Source organism: Prunus persica, chromosome G1, assembly GCF_000346465.2.
Source record: "Prunus persica cultivar Lovell chromosome G1, Prunus_persica_NCBIv2, whole genome shotgun sequence".
In the NCBI taxonomy this organism is placed as follows: Eukaryota; Viridiplantae; Streptophyta; class Magnoliopsida; order Rosales; family Rosaceae; genus Prunus; species Prunus persica.
The window spans coordinates 1,596,944-1,618,614 of record NC_034009.1 but is presented as its reverse complement, the minus strand read 5'-3'; the positions used below and the strand labels follow the sequence as shown (position 1 = coordinate 1,618,614).

Below are 21,671 nucleotides of genomic sequence, written 5' to 3'. Positions count from 1 at the left end.
TGCGACATGCAAGCTTTGTGCCTTCGGCATCCCCTTTGCCTAGGCACATTGCCTTGCGACATGCAAGCTCTGTGCCTTCGACATCGCCTTTGCCTTCGGCACCCCCGTGCCTAGCTCCATTGTCTTGCAACATGCAAGTCTTATGCCTTCGGCACCCTCGTGCCTAGGCACATTGCCTTGCGACATGCAAGCTCTGTGCCTTCGGCATCCCCTTTGCCTTCGGCACCCCCGTGCCTAGCTTCATTGTCTTGCAACATGCAAGTCTTATGCCTTCGGCACCCTTGTGCCTAGGCCACATCGCCTTGCAACATGCAAGCTTTGTGCCTTCGGCACCCTCTTGCCCAGCCACATTGCCTTGTGACATGCAAGCTTCATGTCTCCTTCGACATTCTCTTTGTCTTCAGCACCCCCGTGCCTAAACACATTGCCTTGCAAACATGCAAGCTTAGTGTCACCTTCGGCACCCTCGTGCCTAAGCCCATCGCCTTGACACATGCAATTCATATGCCTTCGGCACCCTCGTGCCCAACCACATTACCCTGAGACATGCAACTTTGTCCCTTCGGCTACCTCTTCACCTTCGGCACCCTCGTGCCAAGTTCTCTCCCTTCCAAATGTCCTTCTTACCCGAGGACTTGGGGGACTATGGGTAGTGCACTATACAGCTTGGAAGATGAACTATGGTGTTGCTCGGCCAGTGCACTTAAAATTACAAGTCCCCAACCAAGAAGTACCTTCTTACTCGAGAACTTGGGGGACTACTGTTGGTACCGTAACTGACCGAGCAACTAGCTAGGCTAGATCATCCACGTGCCATGCTTTGAGAGGTCATCACCTTAGCCCAAGAAGCACCACCACAAATCACAACTCTAAGCAGAGTAAGAGGAGTCCCACATCGGAAAACTACAAGAGATGGACTCCCCCTCACCTATAAAAGAAGACTGCTCTTTCCTTAGAGGGGGATCCGGGTCTTGGATCTAGACCCTTAGGCCTTGGACTCTCTCTTCTAGATCACTAGACTGGGCTTCTCACTTGTTATCTTTATATTTGGGTCTAATCCCCTTGTACAAATGTAAACAAACATTATCATAATGAGAACACCCTTCTCCGTGGACGTAGCCTATCATTCGGGTGAACCACGTATATCTTGTCTTCCATATGTTTATCGTTTGCCCAAATCCTCACACACTTGGTGAAGATCCTCACCTTCATCCATCATCCATCACACCTCATCACTAAGTTGGACTCACTATTGGCCGGGCCATTTTGAGCATCAACATCAGAAAACAAAATAATTGTCTGGTTGACAAAGAAATTCATTACCTTGCTTTATGGCATAATAAGAGTAGTTTACTTATACCATTCTTTCTCACCATACATTCTTTGTATTTTCTATCACACTTTCAGGTGAAGGTTGTTAACAATTTGGTACGAAAAATTGAACTAAAACATTTAAGTTGACCCCAAGACTCTTGTAGACTTAAAATTTAGTTGAACCATCCGCAACACCTTAATTATGGAGAAATTCTTGGATCTGGCGCTTGGTACACGTTGCATGTTTGTCGCCCCTCATGCGGATTGAAGACAAGTGGCATGTAATTACTGTGTTATTTGGTCAGGTCATGCTAGGGAGAATACATTTAGACCACATTATGTATCATCTCTCTAGTAAAAGTGGAGCCCACCAATACAGTGAGTTCCACACATGGGTGGTTATGTGCATAGGGCAGGTTGGGTGCTCGTTCAACCCAAATTAAAAAATAAAATATAAAAAATACCCACATATGTTATAAGCCTAGCCCAAAATAAAAATAAAAATAAAAAGCAAACTCTACACACAGTTGCCTATCTAGGTGGTTCAATATCTTCTCTTTCCTTCTCTTTTGGCTATGCGATATCAACTTGTTTCTCTCTTTCTCAGCTACTCGACGTCAACATCTTCTTTTTCCCTCTATTTTCTATATATCTTTAATTATATTTTTAATTTAAAATTGAGTATTGTAGGGTTTAAGGTTTAAAATTGAATATTTTTAATCCACATCTATTAGAAATGTGATACACAAGATGGTCTTTAAATATGATCTTCCTAATATTTTCCTATTTCGTCGGTCCGAGTTAAAGAGCTCTTTTCTTTGCGTTTTATTTTATGCCACTGCATTGTTGCTCTAATTTGTGCATGACTTTAACTTGAGTCAAGTCCACAATTTGAATCTTTGCCGTAAAATATGCATTTAACCACTCCTATTGAAGTTTTGAAGGCGTCATACTTACTTCTTTTTAGTGACGTATGATTTCTTTGGCTCAGAGTGATGTGTATGTGTTTCCTTTTTATTTCCTTTCCCATGTTTGTTTTGAGTAGGAATGAGAAACAAAGTTTGTATAAATTTTCAATTATACTCATAATGGGGACAAAATGGTCATGAAAAATGTGTATTTAATATTGGTTAATTTCTCCAAACTTTCCCATGATGAGAAAAACAAAGGCTTAAATGTTAAAATGGTCCCTGTGTTTTATCTCATAGGCCAATTTAGTCCATGTGTTATCAATTTGGCCAATTTGGTCCTTGTGTTTGTATATATTAGTCAATGTGGTCCATTCCCTTCAAAATATAAAATATAAAATATTTAAAATTAATTAAAATAAAAACTGTAATTGATTATAAAATTTTAAATTCAATCTGAAAATGGAATATTTTTTTTTAAATTTCACCTTCCCCAATTTCGCCACACACCTCAACCACCTCCCAAACCCAGCCACCCTCACCACCACCACTCCAACCCCAAACCATAGCCACCTCCCAAACCCACCCACCTAACCACAACAACTCTCTCTCTCTCTCTCTCTCTCTCTCTCTCTCTCTCTCTCTCTCTCTCTCTCTCTCTCTCTCTCTCTCTCTCTCTCTCTTGGCTTCCTCTCTGACAAATCACGAAGATCTTCATAGCCGGTCACCGTAACCTTGATGGCTCTACCGCCAATTGATCATCCTCGCTGCAGCAAAAGTCAACGATATTCAGGCCAATGGATCGAAGAGGAGAGAGAGATGAAGGGTAGAGTATGAGAAAATCTTAAACATAAGAGAGAAGAAAAATTGCAGCAAGAAAAGAGTAGGCATCAATTCAACTAAGAACCCTTTTTTTTCCTACAGGAATCGAGACCATTTGAGGTTGAGGTTGTGTGGCTTTTAATCATTTTAGCATTATTATTATTTGAGTTTCAATCTTTATAATTAATTACAGATTTTTAAATTAATTTTAAATATTTTATTTATTTATAGGTTTTAACATAATTTTGACAGAAAGGATCAAATGTGTTAACATATACAAACACAGGGACTAAATTGGCCAAATTAATAACACAGGGACTAAATTGGCCGATAAGGTAGAACATAGGGACCATTTCGACATTTAAGTCAAAAACAAAACCCAAGTTAGGAAGATGGCTTCACTTTTCCTCCTACTTTCCCATGGGCTAGGCAATGATTTCCTATGCCTGGACTTACCAAACATAGGAAAGTAATTGATTTCCCATCTCCAATTCTCATTTCCCATGAACCAAATGGAACCTAACGGTTAGTCTCTCTCTCACAACATCCGTTTATTTTTCAGTGAATGAGATCGGAAAACAAAACTCAACCTCTTTTTGAAACCAAAAAACCTCTACAGCATTATAAACCCTCCTCTCAAAAACAAAAAGCATTATAAACCCCACTACAATGAGATGTAATTTTGTCTTGCAAAGTAAATAATTTGAAATCACGTGGATTTGGTTCGGTTGTGGGGTTTACGTGAGAAGAATTTCCCAAAATACTATTCTTTTTTATTTTTAAATATAAATATTGCTACGGTGCGTCGACCGCGTTTTCAAATTCCACTGGGTGCGGTATTGATACTCGGTTTAATATTGGAGCTTTCACCGACAATTATATTGAGCCTGAAGATACCTTCTATGTATTAATTTGTTTCTCATACCGACCTTCATATATTAAACAATTTCAAAAAAAACTTTGTTCATTCAAGCGATAATTTACTTTAAACTAACCTAAGCTACAGAAAGGGGGATCCGAACTCGGATACAGAGTGGGAAGCACATCTGTTCTAGCCAACTTGATTAAGCCAATGTCAGCTTCAAAAATATGAACACAAATTAAGAGCTGACATAAAGTACGGCGGTCCTTTTTTCTTCTTTTTTTTCTGGGTTGTTTCCCGGAGCCTGCTGCTAGTCCTTGTAAGTTCTTTCTCTACAACTTCATGTACAAGTTTCCGATGAGAAACATGCTGTTTTTGTCTTCCTCTTACAAAAGAAGACTATAAGTAGGCCTCTTCATGCAAGGTGGTGATCCTCGCACTACAATTGCATTCTATAAACAATTTAATTCCTTAAAAATTCCCCAAAACATTTTCTCCACTTTTCAGTTTTCCTTGAGAATTGTCAATCTTGTGTCCATAACTCCTTGCGAGTCAGTTGGTCACAATAGTCTTTCCATCTCTCTGCCTTAGTTTTCATCACATTCTTTAGTTTTGCGGTTTTCAATTGAGCTGAGCAGCAGCATGTCGACCACCCTGCATGCGAAACTTGGGTGCATTGAAATTGCGTTGCTTTTTGCTGTTCCAAAAAACACTCTTACCAAACACCAAAGAAAATGGCATTCTGCTTTTGCAACAATCTACTGCTCCAGAGCCTTCAACCTTTCTTCTCCATCCAAACCCAAATTCACAAACACCAAAATACCTCGCTCTCCCTCTTATGCCACTCTTACTGTCGAGCCAGATAATGAGTTTGAAATTGATCAAACCACCCTCACTTACCTTGTCAAGGAGAGAAGCCTCAACCAGCTCCGGGAGCTGGGAGGGGCTGAAGAAATAGCATCAGCTCTCAAAACTGATGCAGAGCATGGAATCCATGGCTATGGTGAGGCTCAAGACATTGCCAAAAGAGTTGAAGCCTTTGGCTCAAACACATACATGAAGCCACCAGCAAAAGGGTTCTTCCATTTTGTTTGGGAAGCTTTTAAAGACCTCACAATTATCATCCTCTTAGGCTGTGCTGCACTCTCTCTTGGTCTCGGGATCAAAGTGCATGGCCTTAAAGAAGGCTGGATCGATGGTGGAAGCATACTTATCGCAATCATTCTGGTGATTTCTGTGTCGGCTGTAAGTAATTACAGGCAGAACAGGCAGTTTGATAAGTTATCAAAAGTCAGCGACAACGTCCAAATTGAAGCTGTGAGAGGTGGCAGGCGCCAACAGATTTCAATATTCGATATTGTTGTTGGCGATGTCATTTGCTTGAAGATTGGAGATCAAGTTCCAGCTGACGGGTTGTTTCTTGATGGCCATTCATTACAAGTAGATGAATCAAGCATGACGGGGGAAAGTGACCATGTGGAAATAAATCAAACCCAAAATCCGTTCTTGTTCTCTGGCACCAAGGTGGCTGATGGCTACGCTCGGATGCTTGTAACTTCTGTGGGCATGAACACAACTTGGGGTGAAATGATGAGCCAAATCAGCCGTGACACAAATGAACAGACGCCTTTACAAGCTCGCCTCAACAAGCTAACTTCATCAATTGGTAAAGTTGGGTTGGTTGTTGCTTTTCTAGTGCTCATTGTCTTGTCAGTTAGATACTTCACAGGAAATACACAGGATGAGAATGGAAATCAGGAGTATAATGGCAGCAAGACCAAAGTTGATGACATATTAAACGCGGTCGTTGAGATTGTAGCAGCTGCAGTTACAATTGTTGTGGTGGCAATTCCAGAAGGCTTGCCTCTAGCTGTGACTCTGACTCTTGCTTATTCCATGAAGAGAATGATGGTTGATAAAGCAATGGTGAGGAAGCTCTCTGCTTGTGAGACCATGGGCTCTGCTACCGTCATTTGTACTGACAAAACAGGCACTCTCACCATGAATGAAATGAAGGTGACTAAGTTTTGGTTGGGTGAAGAACCCGTGGCAGAGGAAGCTTTTTCATCTATATCTCCATATGTTCTTAATTTGATCCAAGAAGGGGTTGCTCTGAATACAACTGGTAGTGTATACAGGCCTAGTTCCGATTCAGAAATTGAAATCTCAGGCAGTCCTACTGAGAAGGCTATTCTTTCATGGGCGGTACATGGATCGAAGATGGATATGCAGAAAGTGGTGAAGAGTTGTAGCATTCTGTACGTTGAGGCCTTCAATTCACAGAAGAAACGAAGTGGGGTTTTGATGAAGAGGAAGGCTGACAACAATACAAGTCAAGCACATTGGAAAGGAGCTGCTGAGATGATACTAGCAATGTGCACAAGTTACTACAATGCCTCTGGACTTGTTATAAATATGGATGACAATGCAAAAATGAGATTTGAGCAGATTATTCAAGGTATGGCAGCTAGCAGCCTCAGATGCATTGCATTTGCGCATAAAGAAATTCCAGCAGAGGAGCAAGTGGATGAACGAGACCACAAAGCTTTGCTAAAAGAAGATGGATTGACTCTATTAGGACTTGTTGGTCTTAAAGATCCATGCCGTCCCGGGGTGAAGAAAGCAGTTGGAGACTGTCAATATGCAGGGGTAAATGTCAAAATGATCACAGGTGACAATGTTTTCACTGCAAAAGCCATAGCCGCAGAATGTGGGATACTCAAGCCTAATCAGGACATGTTCAGTGGAGCAGTGGTAGAAGGTGTGCAATTTCGCAACTACACGCCGGAAGAGAGAATGTTGAAGGTGGACAAAATCTGTGTAATGGCAAGGTCGTCTCCATTTGACAAGCTTCTAATGGTGAAATGCTTGAAACAGAAAGGCCATGTGGTTGCAGTGACAGGTGACGGCACGAATGATGCACCTGCTTTGAAAGAAGCTGATATAGGACTTTCCATGGGAATTCAAGGCACAGAAGTCGCCAAAGAGAGCTCAGATATTGTGATCATGGATGACAACTTTGCATCAGTGGCCACAGTTTTGAAATGGGGAAGAAGTGTTTACAATAACATCCAGAAGTTCATCCAATTCCAGCTCACTGTCAATGTTGCAGCTCTTGTGATCAACTTTGTAGCAGCAGTTTCTGCAGGTGAAGTCCCATTAACAGCAGTTCAATTGTTGTGGGTGAATTTGATCATGGACACACTAGGTGCTCTTGCTCTTGCCACTGAGAAGCCCACAAAAGAACTCATGGAGAAGAAACCAGTGGGAAGGACTGAGCCTCTCATCACCAACATCATGTGGAGGAACCTCTTGCCTCAAGCACTGTACCAGATTGCAATCCTCCTGACCCTGCAATTCAGAGGCAAATCAATCTTTGGCGTGGATGACAAGGTAAAGGACACCTTGATCTTCAACACGTTTGTGCTGTGCCAGGTGTTCAATGAGTTCAATGCAAGGAAGCTTGAGAAGAAGAATGTGTTCAAGGGAATTCACACCAACAAATTGTTTCTGGGGATCATTGCAGTGACAATTCTGCTTCAGGTGGTGATGGTGGAATTTCTCAAGAAGTTTGCAGATACAGAGAGGTTGAATTGGGGGCAATGGGGTGCATGTATTGGAATTGCAGCTGTTTCTTGGCCAATTGGTTGGGTCGTCAAGTCTATACCTGTACCAGAGAAACCCATTTTCAGCTATCTGAAGATGACAAAACATAAGAAGAACTCCATTTGAAGTATTTTGAAGGAATCCCCCCAGGCTGGATGCATCAGGCATGGTTTGCATTCTTTTATTTGATAATTTATTGGATTCTTTTATTATTCTAAAATATTGTTATTAAAACTTTTAGTATTTGCAACATTGTTTTTGTATGTAAGTAGATTCAGCATATAATAATGTAAGTTAATCTTCAGATTTTCCTATTTTAATACACAACTTTAATAAATTAGTTTTACTACTTTGCTTTTCTCTTTTGAGAGTAAGCAATAATCGTATTCATAACTTAGGCACCAAGGCCATCAGTCATAAGGGCATAAACTACCCAAAAAGGGTTGATACAAATATGGAAGCACAGTAACCACGCATGGTTATTCCAGATACAGAGAAATACACCACAAGTATATCTCCACTAATAGTGGCATAAAGCCAAACAAATTTCCGCATGAAAGCCACAAGCTTAAACAAATCAGACGTGGACAATAGCGCCCAAAACTACCAATATAACTGCAACTTTTAAACTCGCACAAGTAAAAAATACAAGTAGAGACTCAACTACAAGCAAAACACCCAACTCACAAGAGATTTGATATAATTATTACAACCCAAAAAAAGGGGCAAAACCAACCGAGATGACAGAAAGTAGAGTTGTCGTCGTCGCCACCATGAAAACATGAACACTACTATCGAAGCACAGGTTTAGGGAAAAACCGCAGCCACACAAAACCCACAAATCTGCAAACAAAAAAAATCCAAATAACACCAAGATAAGGCAGCAAAACAAAAGGACATCACAAGGTGAGAGAGATTTAAGGAGAACTGGGGCAACAAAAAATAGAGCAAAGAGCACAACCAAACCCACAAAGAAAGGAAAGAGGAAAGAGCGTGGAAGCGGATGAGAGAAGATAAGGAAGGAGAAGGAAGGAGAGGGGAGGAAAGGCAGTGACCTTCCCTCCCCGTCCCTTAGGATAGAGAGGCGGCTAGGGATTGAAAGGAAGAGAAGTGGAGGCTAGACTTTTGCTTTCCTTTTTGTTTTCCTTTTAGCACCAAATTTGAGTTCAAATATATTTTTGTAGGAAACCTTAACAAGTTCATCCGGTGTAGCTCATAAAAAACTTGGCTTTGAGTTTCTTGTTGAAAAAGTAATGCATATTTGTGTAGATACAACTACACAATTCTAGAAAACTCAAGAACCTACAAACTAGATGATGGAATGTCGGCAACAGTACACAAATAAATATGCAAAGAATATTCTAGATGAAGCCACATAGTTGTGGCTGGAGAAAAGAGAACAATTCGGTGGGACTAAAGCATGGCGGCAAGACTCAACTATAAATAGACATGCAATGTAATCTAGCAAAGTGGAGTTAACAAAAAGAACTCCCAAACCAGATGTGGAGTGAATTAATAAACTCCAACCTATGTGGGAGCTACAAGCTACCCGACCCAAACTGAGTCATGCATGTGGGGGAGTAAACAAGCCAACTCCCAAACTAAGGGAGCCAAAGCTACCCAAACAAAGCTATGTTGAGGAGCCAATAAGCTCATAAAGCTAAGAGAGAAAGAGGGCCAATAAGCCTATATAAGTTAGGAAGGAGGCCAATTAGCCTACACCAAGTTATGTATCATTCTCCTTCAAATATAATAAAATCACTTTGTTAACTATTGTCCTATTGTTCTAAACTCCTTCACACATAAACCAACAATGGTATCATAGCAACACCACTCACAATCAACTTACAATCAAACAAGTGGTATGTGAGCGTCACAAACACTCATCGCACACCTCTTAAATTCCAACAAGTTTCTTGGTCCAAATCCCAGCACTGAAAATTATGTTTAACTAGTTAAAAATTATTTGGACAAGCTACATAAAATCACCTAAATTATGAGGTCATTTTCAAGTTCATACCCAATTTTAGAGACATTTACGAGTACATATTCAAACTTCCGGAAATCCTACAATTTGCCCCCTTCGTTACACAAACCGTTGGAGAAATAGTGAGATGGGTATATGCAAAATCCAAATTTTGAGCACCACAGACTTCAAAAAATTTGGGGGCTAGGGAGGGAGAAACAAACAGACAGAAAAAAGGGGGAGGTGTGTCGTGGGTGAGTGTGGGAGATGCGTCAGTGAAGGGGAGAGGGTGGGGGAAATTTGGGTTGCACTTGTTGGTTGGGTAAGTCGGGCGGGCTGGGGGCTGGGAGGAGAGAGAGAGGAACATTGATTTTTATTTTTTTTTATTATTTAAAAAACAAAAGAATTGTTTACTATATATTTTGTCCATATGGAGTCCACGTCATTAAAAATTGGGGATCATATTTGCCAAAGCAGCATTTAACAGATTAACTAACAGTTAACGGTAGGGGCAAATTGTAGGGTTTTCGGGAATTTGAGTATGTACTCGTAAATGTCTCTAAAATTGGGTATGAATTTGAAAATGACCCTATAATTTAGGGGGTTTTATGTAGTTTGTCCAAATTATTTTTACTACTTGGGCTTCTGCTTTTATTTTTGTTTTCCTTTTAGCCTGTAATTTGGGTTTAAGTATATTTTTATATGAAATATTATCAAATTTATCCAGTGTAGCCCATAAAAAACTCGACATATGGAGTCTCTGGGCGCAAATTTAAACAAATAATAATTGTATCATATCTTGAGGAACAGAGGGAGGACTGCTCAGCCCATCCAAGTGAAGGTTGCTCCACAAAGAAGGTAGGCATATACCACATATTTCGTGATTATAGAGCATAGCTTTCATCTTTGCATCTGCATCCGGCATGGCAGCTTTCACAAGTTATCCTCATTTTATTTTGTACTATTTGAAATCCGTGAGTCTGTGACCATTTGATCCAGTGGCATTCAGCTTTTACATTTTTGGAGAATATCCGGAGTTCAAATTTTATCGATGACAGCATTTGAGTTTTGTTTTTTGCTATAATATTGTAAGCATAAGGTCGTTTTTTGCTATAAGTTTCGTGATTTGATCGTTACGGGCAATGATGAACACTTGATCCAACAATTCAAGAAGGATATGATGAGCACCTATGAGATGAGTGATCTGGGATTACTTCATTATTTTTTTGGGAATTGAAGTTTCTCAAACTAAAAATGGGATCTTCATTTCTCAAAAGAAATATGCTGAAAATATTCTCAAGAAGTTAAATTTGCTGGGCTGCAAATCAGTGGCTTCTCCTTTGATAGCAAATGAGAAAATGAGGAAGTTTGATGGTGCAAAGAAGGGAGATGCTAAGAAGTACTGAAGTTTGGTTGGTAGTTTTTTGTATCTTAAGACAACTAGACCAATATTATGTTTGCTGCAAGTTTACTTTCACGTTATATGCAAGAGCCAAGTCAGATTCATTTTAGAGCTGCAAAAAGGGTGTTGAGATACTTGCAAGGCACACTTGATTATGAAATTTTGTTTACAGCAGTAGAAAAATCAAGGCTTATTGGTTACACAGACAATTGGGCAGGATGTCTTGACGATATGAAGAGCACGTCAGCCTATGTTTTCTCAATTGGTTCCGGCATAAGTTCATGGGTATCAAAGAAGCAAAATGTGGTGGCACAATCTACTGCTAAAGCATAGTACATTGCAGTAGCTAAGGCAACATCACAAGTTGTATGGCTTAGAAGGATACTTGAAGACATTGGCGAAAAGCAAGAAGGCGGAACCAAATTATATTGTGACAACAAATCAGCCATTGCCATTGGGAAAAATCCAGTGAGTCATGATCATACAAAGCACATTGCCATCAAGTACCATTTCATTCGAGAGTCAATTGAGAAAGGTGAAGTTGCACTTGAATACTGCAGGACAGAGGAGCAGTTGGCAGACATACTCACCAAGGCACTTCCACAAGAGAAGTTTTGCTATTTAAGAGAGCTCATTGGAGTTGTGAAGAAATTCCATTAAGGGGGAGTGTTGGAATTAATGCACTTCTTTCATTCTCTAGAATATCTCTATTTATTGCAGCAGCTGAACCTGTCCTTAATTAATTTGGTAGAGTTCCTATGCAATGTCTTTTAGGTTCTCTAGGAAGCATTCTCTAGAATATTTGTTCTCTTTAAAAAGCCTTTGAGCTTATCATTGTAAATACAAGCTAAGTGAATCAGAATACAAAGAGCTCTGCTGAAGCAACTCATATTTCCAGCACCTCATATTCCATCACAAAACCAACTTGTCCGGGGGTCAAATTTTATTGACGATAGCATTTGAGTTTCGCTTTTGCTATAATATTGTAAGCATAAGGTGGACCTCAGTAGTTTGATGCATTGACGTGCATTGTCCACCAATCACCATGCATACAGATAAACAATAGATATCCATTACCAAATGGAAGTTTCCTCTCCACATAAACCCAAATATATGAAATTCTAAAATCAATAATAGCAAGCATCCAAAGCAAGTTCAAGCAATTTCTCAGCAACTGCCCATCCCATGGATATTTTTCTTTTCTGTGAATCTTGCTAAATTATTTCATCCATCACTCAATGAGATAAAATAATCAGGTAGTTCTGTTCTATGACTTTGAATCCATGTACTGTAAACTTGGCATAGCCAGAAAGAGGTGGCATAAGGCTCATGCTGCCATCTTTTTTTGCAGCATAAGAGTAGTTTACTCGTACCATTCTTTCTCACCATATATTATGTGTTGTCTATCACACTTTCAGGTGAAGGTTGTTAACAATTTCTTTAGGAAATTGAACAACTAAAGGTTAAGTTGACCCCACGATTCTTGTAGATTCCAAATTTAGTAGAGAAATTCTTGAGTGAGTGTGGGAGCAAATTTCCCCATGAGAATATTCGATTGGAAAGATTCTCCTTTCTTCTTTGCCGCCTCTTTCTCCCTGCAAAATAGAACAAATAAGAGGACCACACTCCAATGCCTAAATTAGTTCAATTGAATCATATAGAAAACAATAGCTAATAGGGTACGGAGATATATTTATGGTGTAAACCAAGCGGGCGGAGCCTTAAGTAAAAGAGAGAGAGAGAGAGAGAGAGAGAGAGAGAGAGAGAGAGAGAGAGAGAGAGAAGGTGGATAGAGTCTGTGAGAGGAAGATCTCTACAAAGTTTTAGTAGTAATTCTGACGTACCTTCATCCTTGTGCGTATCCAAGTATTTATAGTGGCCTTGAAGAGGTTGGTGGGGTTGGTGTAGTTGGTGAGGTTTGTATAGTTGGTGAGGTTGGTGTATTTAGGGATTAGAGATTTAACTAAATCCCTAATTAAGGCGAGGATCAAATACATCCAACTTGAACTAGGTAACCTCCCAATTAATTCAAGTAACTCCCAATTTGATTAAATAATTCACAATTAGATTAGGTAACTCTCAATTAGGTCAAATAATTCCCAAATTGATTGGCCTAATTATTTGACTTAGAATTCAGGTTTAATTTGATTCCCACAGTCAGACGGTTGGAACGCATTGCCCGTCCTGCACTTTCACAAGCACTGAAGTTACGTTGCATGTAATTGCAATGTTGGTCCGTCCGGGATAAGGACGTCTTTTCTTTGCGTTTTATTTTTATGCCACTGCATTTGCTGCTACAATGTATTAGAATTTTCCGATTAAATTGTGCTTGAGTTTCACCTGGAGTCAACATTTTGAATCTTTGTCGTTGAACACGCATTGACCACTCCATTGGAGTTTTGAAGGCGTTATTACTTCTTTTTACTGACGTATGATCTCTTCGGCTTAGAGTGACACGTACGTGTTGCCTTTTAACTGTTTTAGCGGAAAAATTTTGTTTAAAGGGCACGCGGAGTTGGAATTTCATGTGTAGGGGATCCTTTAACAACATATATATTAGAACTCACAATATTAATACATTACAAAGTAACAAAAAGGATCAAATATATAAAGTGTATGTTTAACCTTGCTTATTTGGGGTGATAAATAATTTTAAAAAAAATTTGGGAAGCCCAGCCTATTTGGTATACTATGAGAAAATCTTTTTTTGTTAAAAATTGCTGTGAGAGAAAGCTATAAGGGAAAACAGCTAATGAGATGTTTTCATTTTCTAATTATGCAACAATCAGTTTCGAAGAGGTACTGGGTTTAATGATTATGCCGCAATCATTTTCTGATTATGTAGGAATCAGTATCAATAACACTTTTAACAAAAAGTTTACCAAACACCAAACTGCTTTCTCTCACAGCAAATCTGACATCCATTATTTTCACAGCACAACAACGCCAAACTGGCCTAAAAAATCTTGACAACTTTTTTTCTTTGGTAACCTACACATAAATTGAGCTCAATAGATATTAAATCAAAATTTCACAAACCCAAACAAACCATATGAGGAGAAAACACTCAAAAATACAAGAAAGATTAACAAACCTTAATTGAGTCAACCCAATTGAAACTTTTGAGAATAAGATTTCATTCATAAACCATAATTGGCATACAAACAACAACACGATTACAGTGGCCTCGTTAAAACATTCGTAGGAAAATCACATGGGACAAACCCAAGGTAAGAAAGAGTACCACACATGCCATGGACTAACTGGAGAGTCCGATTCAAGCCACTTCGGACTGTTACAAAAAACCAGAAAAGAAAAATACTTACTAGACACCAACACAGTAGACCCACAAGAAAGAACCGCAATGCAACCCAACTATTAAAAAAAGCATTCTATGAGAATTTATAGTCCTTTGTACATCACATGAACAACATCGCACACCAAGAGTCAGAGACACAAGAGAACACACCAAGAAAACACGGAGACGACAACAAAGAGGAACCCCAAAGAAGCCCAACAACTCAACTCAGTGCCTAAGAAAGAAAAACCTTCTATGACCAAGCATAGTTCTTCAACAACACAGAGCAGAGAACAGCTGCAAAGGGAACACAACAGTGGGAGAAAAACAAAGGACAACAAGACAGAAAAACAACGAAGAAAAACCCTTCAGAAAACACATTGTCGCATCCTAACACTATCAAAAGAAACCTCCTATGAAAGAACCATAGTCCGTTGAACAACACAGAACTAGAAAGCATTTAGAGAGGTAGACAACATAAAACACCACACAAAACAAACCCCACGTCAGCCACTTAACCTTAAGAATGAGGCTTTAGGGAACAGAGCATTCATAGGATGCCAAGCCCACGAACACTCCAACCGCACACTAAGGTTGGCCCCCAAGAGGCCCCACAAAACCGGTCTCCTTAAGCCATATTAGAAAGGGCGCCACTGCAAAATCTCCAAGCCATCATCAGCCAGGTAGCGACAACTCCGGTGAGCAATCTCAGTTTCCAGAGATGCTTCCGAAGGCTCATACTTGTGCATCGCTGGCTAGGCCCAGGATGGTCATAGAAGCTAATCACCCGAGCATTGGACTTCTTAGTCTCATCAAAACCTTGCCCTTTACCAAAAACCAGGATCCTCATCCTCCCACCAACACACTCAAGAACGAAAATCAACCGTCGCACCCTAAATCTTCCATCGACAGAAACCCTACCATGAAACCAAAATCAGCAGGACAAAACGTATAGAGAGGAAAGGAGGCAGCGACAACCACAAGTCAACGAGCAAGAGCAAACCCTAGGCTTTGTGTGTTTTTTCCACGGCTCTCCTTGCGTAAGAGAGCAAGTCTGCGACAACCAAAGACAAAGGGGGAAAACCAAACGAAGAGTTATGCGTACTAATGAAACTGACTGAGATGATGAGCAAAGCAGCAGGAGGCAACTTCGCCCAAACGCTGGAGGCTGGAGATGTCAGGGGAGCAACATCAGGAGCCGACGTCTGAGAGTGACAAGACCGAAAACCCTAGCTGCGAAGAAACCCTTGGTTCTACAAGTTGTTTCCCATGACTCTTCTCGTGAACAAGAGAGCATCCAACCCAATTGAAACTTCATAATATATATTATATCATATGAAGACTAACACAATAAACCAAAGTCACAAATATGGTGTCCAACTTTTTTTTTTTTAAGACATTTCCTATTGAGATGGATGATAGTATACTAAACTCACACACACACTACACGAATACTAGGACTCGAACCCAAAACCTTGTCAGAGGGAGTAAATATTCCAAACCACTGCACTAGTTAATCCTTTTATCCAACCTAATTATAAGAGCAAAGAAACGGTTGAAAATGACTCTTGGATTTTAAGGATTTGCATAAAAATAATAATAATAGTATACTAATTAAATTTGAAGGAAAGTTATCTAAAAAAAGAGGTAAACTTGAATAGGAGACTTTTAAAATATTAATAGCGTCCACAATAGGCTCCCTAGACCATCTCCTTAGACAAATTTTAGAGATGAATTCGAAAAATACAACTCCAACCATGCTTCCTATCCACCTCCTAAAATAGGGAGACCTCTAGGAGCTCCTAAATCTGAGGAGAGAGAAATGACTCCTAGTGACTCCCTATAATTTAATGCTGCTTTGTTTTATGTATAGTTTAAACTTTTAATTAATGCTAACTTTTTTTTTTTATAGAGATGGACCAATCATATTGAATTAAATAATAATAATAAATAAATAAAATAAAATAACTATAATATTTATGACTCTCTAAACTAGAGAGTATATTGGAGTTCAAATTTTATAGAGAGCTCTTAAAATAATTTTTATGTGTTTTTAGTCAAATCTTAACTGAAAAATAAGGAACATAATTATAAATACTCTAAAAATATCACAAAATATATTAATATATTGTGACGAGGGCCGGGACCACTCTGATCCCTTAGTGGGCAAGAAGAGTGATGTTAGATATTTTATTAACTCTTAAATACTTGACGGTAGTATCACTTTGTTGTAGACAATGATGTCAGGTTCAAATTTCATGAAACCCAACTTTCTGAAACAAAAGAAAAGAAAAACAAAAGTGTTTAACGCAAACTTTTTGACAAGTGAGAAATACTACCAGGTATTTTTATGTTTGGTACATTGAATTGTACCAACTAATTTGTGTTGTATACATCAAGGTTATTATTATAAAAAAATAATAGTAATTATTATTATTATTATTTTAAAAAAAGGAAACTTTTTTTAAAATCAATCTGAATGCAGTGGAATCGCACAGAGAAAGAATGAGCGTGAGAACCACTTAAAAAAGACGACTCAAATTTCTTTGGCTTTTTTATTTCTTTTTATATAATATGGGTATAATTAAAAATTTTGACAAACTAAACATGGGAAAAGAAATAAAGTGGTTTTTCGTGATTACTTTCCCAATATTAAACATGAAAAATAAATCTTCCATTTCCCATTAAATTCTTTCTGCAAGCCTTACGGAGCCAAAGAGTTTTTTAACACATTAAATACACTTATGTATGAGTTGAGAAAACGTTACACACACGTAATCAAAACGCGCCCTCGCTTACGTTATACTCCGCGTTGTCCAGTTCATATAGCACACGCTCACGTCACCAAAGAGTTTCCAAGCAACCTCTTTATCCAAGGAACTATATATTCGAGTAGCGGCGTCCAAGGCAACAGCAAATTTGCATAATCTCCAGACAAATTCTCTTATCAATAGTTCCTTCCTTGGTTAATTGAATAATTGGTCCAAATAGTCTTTTCATCTCTCTGCCTTAATTTTCAGTACATTCTCTTAAGTTTTTTATTTTCTATTATTAAGCAGCATGGCTACCACATTGCATGCAAAACTGGGATACATTGAAATTGGGTCGCTTTTTGCTGTTCAAAAAAGCACTCTTAGCAAACACCAAAGAAAATGGCATTCTGCTTTTGCAACCATCTACTGCTCTAGAGCCTTCAACCTTTTTTCTCTATCCAAATCCAAATTCACAAACACCAAAATACCTCGCTCTCCCTCTTATACTACTCTTACTGTCAAGCCAGATAACGAGTTCGAAATTGATCAAACCACCCTCACTGACCTTGTCAAGGACAAAAGCCTCAACCAGCTCCGGGAGCTGGGAGGGGTTGAAGAAATAGCATCAGCTCTCAAAACTGATGCAGAGCATGGCATCCATGGCAATGGTGATGCTCAAGACATTGCCAAAAGAGTTGAAGCATTTGGCTCAAACACATACATGAAGCCACCAGCAAAAGGGTTCTTCCATTTTGTGGGGGAAGCCTTCAAAGACCTCACAATTATCATCCTCTTAGGCTGTGCTGCGCTCTCTCTTGGTCTCGGGATCAAAGTGCATGGCCTTAAAGAAGGCTGGATCGATGGCGGAAGCATATTTCTGGCAATCATTCTGGTAATTTCTGTGTCCGCTGTAAGTAATTACAGGCAGAACAGGCAATTTGATAAGTTATCAAAAGTCAGTGACAATGTCCAAATTGAAGCTGTGAGAGGCGGCAGGCGCCAACAGATTTCGATATTCGATATTGTGGTTGGTGACGTCATTTGCTTGAAGATTGGAGATCAAGTTCCAGCTGACGGGTTGTTTCTTGATGGCCATTCATTACAAGTAGATGAATCAAGCATGACAGGGGAAAGTGACCACGTGGGAATAAATCAAACCCAAAATCCATTCTTGTTCTCTGGCACCAAAGTGGCTGATGGCTACGCTCGGATGCTTGTAACTTCTGTGGGCATGAACACAACTTGGGGTGAAATGATGAGCCAAATCAGCCGTGACACAAATGAACAGACCCCTTTACAAGCTCGCCTCAACATGCTAACTTCATCAATTGGTAAAGTTGGTTTAGTTGTTGCTTTTCTAGTGTTCATTGTCTTGTTAGTTAGATACTTCACAGGAAATACACAGGATGAGAATGGAAATCAGGAGTATAATGGCAGCAAGACCAAAGTTGATGACATATTAAACGCGGTCGTTGAGATTGTAGCAGCTGCAGTTACAATTGTTGTTGTGGCAATTCCAGAAGGCTTGCCTCTAGCTGTGACTCTGACTCTTGCTTATTCCATGAAGAGAATGATGGCTGATAAAGCAATGGTGAGGAAGCTCTCTGCTTGTGAGACCATGGGCTCTGCTACCATCATTTGCACGGACAAAACAGGCACTCTCACCATGAATGAAATGAAGGTAACTAAGTTTTGGTTGGGTGAAGAACCTGTGGCCGAAGAAGCTTTTTCATCTATATCTCCATATGTTCTTAATTTGATCCAAGAAGGGGTTGCTCTGAATACAACTGGTAGCGTATACAGGCCTAGTTCAGTTTCAGAAATTGAAATCTCAGGCAGTCCTACTGAGAAGGCTATTCTTTCGTGGGCGGTACATGGATCGAAGATGGATATGCAGAAAGTGGTGAAGAGTTGTAGCATTCTGTACGTTGAGGCCTTCAATTCACAGAAGAAACGAAGCGGGGTTTTGATGAAGAGGAAGGCTGACAACAATACAATTCAAGCACATTGGAAAGGAGCTGCTGAGATGATACTAGCAATGTGCACGAGTTACTACAATGCCTCTGGACTTGTTATAAATATGGATGACAATGCAAAAATGAGATTTGAGCAGATTATTCAAGGTATGGCAGCTAGCAGCCTCAGATGCATTGCATTTGCACATAAAGAAATTCCAGCAGAAGAGCAAGTGGATGAACAAGAACACAGAGCTTTGCTTAAAGAAGATGGATTGACTCTATTAGGACTTGTTGGTCTTAAAGATCCATGCCGTCCCGGGGTGAAGAAAGCAGTTGAAGACTGTCAATATGCAGGGGTAAATGTCAAAATGATCACAGGTGACAATGTTTTCACTGCAAAAGCCATAGCCACAGAATGTGGGATACTCAAGCCTAATCAGGACATGTTCAGTGGAGCAGTGGTAGAAGGTGTGCAATTTCGCACCTACACGCCGGAAGAGAGAATGTTGAAGGTGGACAAAATCTGTGTAATGGCAAGGTCCTCCCCATTTGACAAGCTCCTAATGGTGCAATGCTTGAAACAGAAAGGCCATGTGGTTGCAGTGACAGGTGACGGCACGAATGATGCACCTGCTTTGAAAGAAGCTGATATAGGACTTTCCATGGGAATTCAAGGCACAGAAGTTGCCAAAGAGAGCTCAGATATTGTGATCATGGATGACAACTTTGCATCAGTGGCCACAGTTTTGAAATGGGGAAGATGTGTTTACAATAACATCCAGAAGTTCATCCAATTCCAGCTCACTGTCAATGTTGCAGCTCTTGTGATCAACTTTGTAGCAGCAGTTTCAGCAGGTGAAGTCCCATTAACAGCAGTTCAATTGCTGTGGGTGAATTTGATCATGGACACACTAGGTGCTCTGGCTCTTGCCACTGAGAAGCCCACAAAAGAACTCATGGAGAAGAAACCAGTGGGAAGGACTGAGCCTCTCATCACCAACATCATGTGGAGGAACCTCTTGCCTCAAGCACTGTACCAGATTGCAATCCTCCTGACCCTGCAATTCAGAGGCAAATCAATCTTTGGCGTGGATGACAAGGTAAAGGACACCTTGATCTTCAACACGTTTGTGCTGTGCCAGGTGTTCAATGAGTTCAATGCAAGGAAGCTTGAGAAGAAGAATGTGTTCAAGGGAATTCACACCAACAAATTGTTTCTGGGGATCATTGCAGTGACAATTCTGCTTCAGGTGGTGATGGTGGAATTTCTCAAGAAGTTTGCAGATACAGAGAGGTTGAATTGGGGGCAATGGGGTGCATGTATTGGAATTGCAGCTGTTTCTTGGCCAATTGGTTGGGTTGTCAAGTCTATACCTGTACCAGAGAAACCCATTTTCAGCTATCTGAAGATGAAAAAACATAAGAAGAACTCCAGTTGAAGTATTTTGAAGGAATCCCCCCAGTCTGGATGCATCAGGCATGGTTGCATTCTTTTATTTGATAATTTATTGGATTCTTTTATTATTCTAAAATATTGTAATTAAAACTTTGTTGCACAGCATACAGTTGATAATGTAAGTATTTGCAACATTGTTTTTGTATGTAAGTAGATTCAGCATATAATAATGTAAGTTAATCTTCAGATTTCCCTATTTTAATACACAACTTTAATAAATTATTTTTACTACTTTGCTTTTCTTTTTTTGAGAGTAAGTGATAATCGTATTCATAACATAGGCACCAAGACCATTAGCCATAATGGCATAAACTACCCATAAAAGGTTGATACAAATATGGAAGCACAGTAACCACGCATGGTTATTCCATATACAGAGAAATACACCAGAAGTATATCTCCACTAATAGTGGCATAAAGCCAAACAAATTTCGGCATGAAAGCCACAAGCCTAAACAAATCAGACGTGGACAACAGCACCCAAAACTACCAATATAACTACAACTTTTAAACTCTCACAAGCAAAAATACAAGTAGAGACTCAACTACAAACAAAACACCCAACTCACAAGAGATTTGATATAATCATTACAACCCAAAAAAAAGGGCAAAACCAACCGAGATGACAGAAAGTAGAGTTGTCGTCGTCGCCACCACGAAAACAAGAACACTACTGTCGAAGCCCAAGTTTAGGGAAAAACCGCAGCCCCACAAAACCCACAAATCTGCAAAAAGAATCCTAATAACACCAAGATAAAGCCGCAAAACAAAGGGACATCACAAGGTGAGAGGGATTTAAGGAGATCTGGGGCAACAAAAAATAGAGCAGAGAGCACAACCAAACCCTCAAGGGAAGGCAAGAAAAAAGAGCGTGGAAGCGGATGAGAGAAGATAAGGAAGGAGTTTCCTCCCCTCCCCCTCCCCTAGGATAGAGGGGCAGCTAGGGTTTGAAAGGGAGAGAAGTGGAGCCTAGACTTTTGCTTTTCTTTTTATTTTCCTTTTAGCACCAAATTTGAGTTCAAATATATTTTTGTAGGAAACCTTAACAAGTTCATCTGGTGTAGCTCATAAAAAACTTGGCTTTGAGTTTCTTGTTGAAAAAGTAATGCATATTTGTGTAGATGCAACTACACAATTCCAGAAAACTCAAGAACCAACAAACTAGATGTTGGAATGTCGGCAACACACAAATAAATATGCAAAGAATATTCTAGATGAAGCCACATACTTGTGGCTGGAGAAAAGAGAACAAGTCGGTGGGACTAAAACATGGCGGCAAGACTCAACTATAAATAGACATGCAATGTAATCTAGCAAAGTGGAGTC

The 21,671-nt window shown here is 39.7% G+C and overlaps 2 protein-coding genes across 2 annotated transcripts; both read left to right on the top strand.

Annotated features, from left to right (window-relative positions):
- Window positions 4,297-7,861, top strand: LOC18791784 (putative calcium-transporting ATPase 13, plasma membrane-type). The gene has a single exon (XM_007225330.2). The coding sequence runs from the start codon at window positions 4,549-4,551 to the stop codon at window positions 7,636-7,638; it is 3,090 nt and encodes a 1,029-aa protein (XP_007225392.1). The 5' UTR covers window positions 4,297-4,548; the 3' UTR covers window positions 7,639-7,861.
- LOC18793007 (putative calcium-transporting ATPase 13, plasma membrane-type) lies at window positions 17,112-20,583 on the top strand. The gene has a single exon (XM_007225329.2). It carries the CDS (start codon window positions 17,239-17,241, stop codon window positions 20,326-20,328), a length of 3,090 nt encoding a protein of 1,029 aa, XP_007225391.1. The 5' UTR covers window positions 17,112-17,238; the 3' UTR covers window positions 20,329-20,583.

Bases quoted from the DNA above. Each gene is read 5' to 3' on its own strand.
- LOC18791784 (XM_007225330.2), top strand. From the start codon at position 4,549: ATGTCGACCACCCTGCATGCGAAACTTGGGTGCATTGAAATTGCGTTG.
- LOC18793007 (XM_007225329.2), top strand. From the start codon at position 17,239: ATGGCTACCACATTGCATGCAAAACTGGGATACATTGAAATTGGGTCG.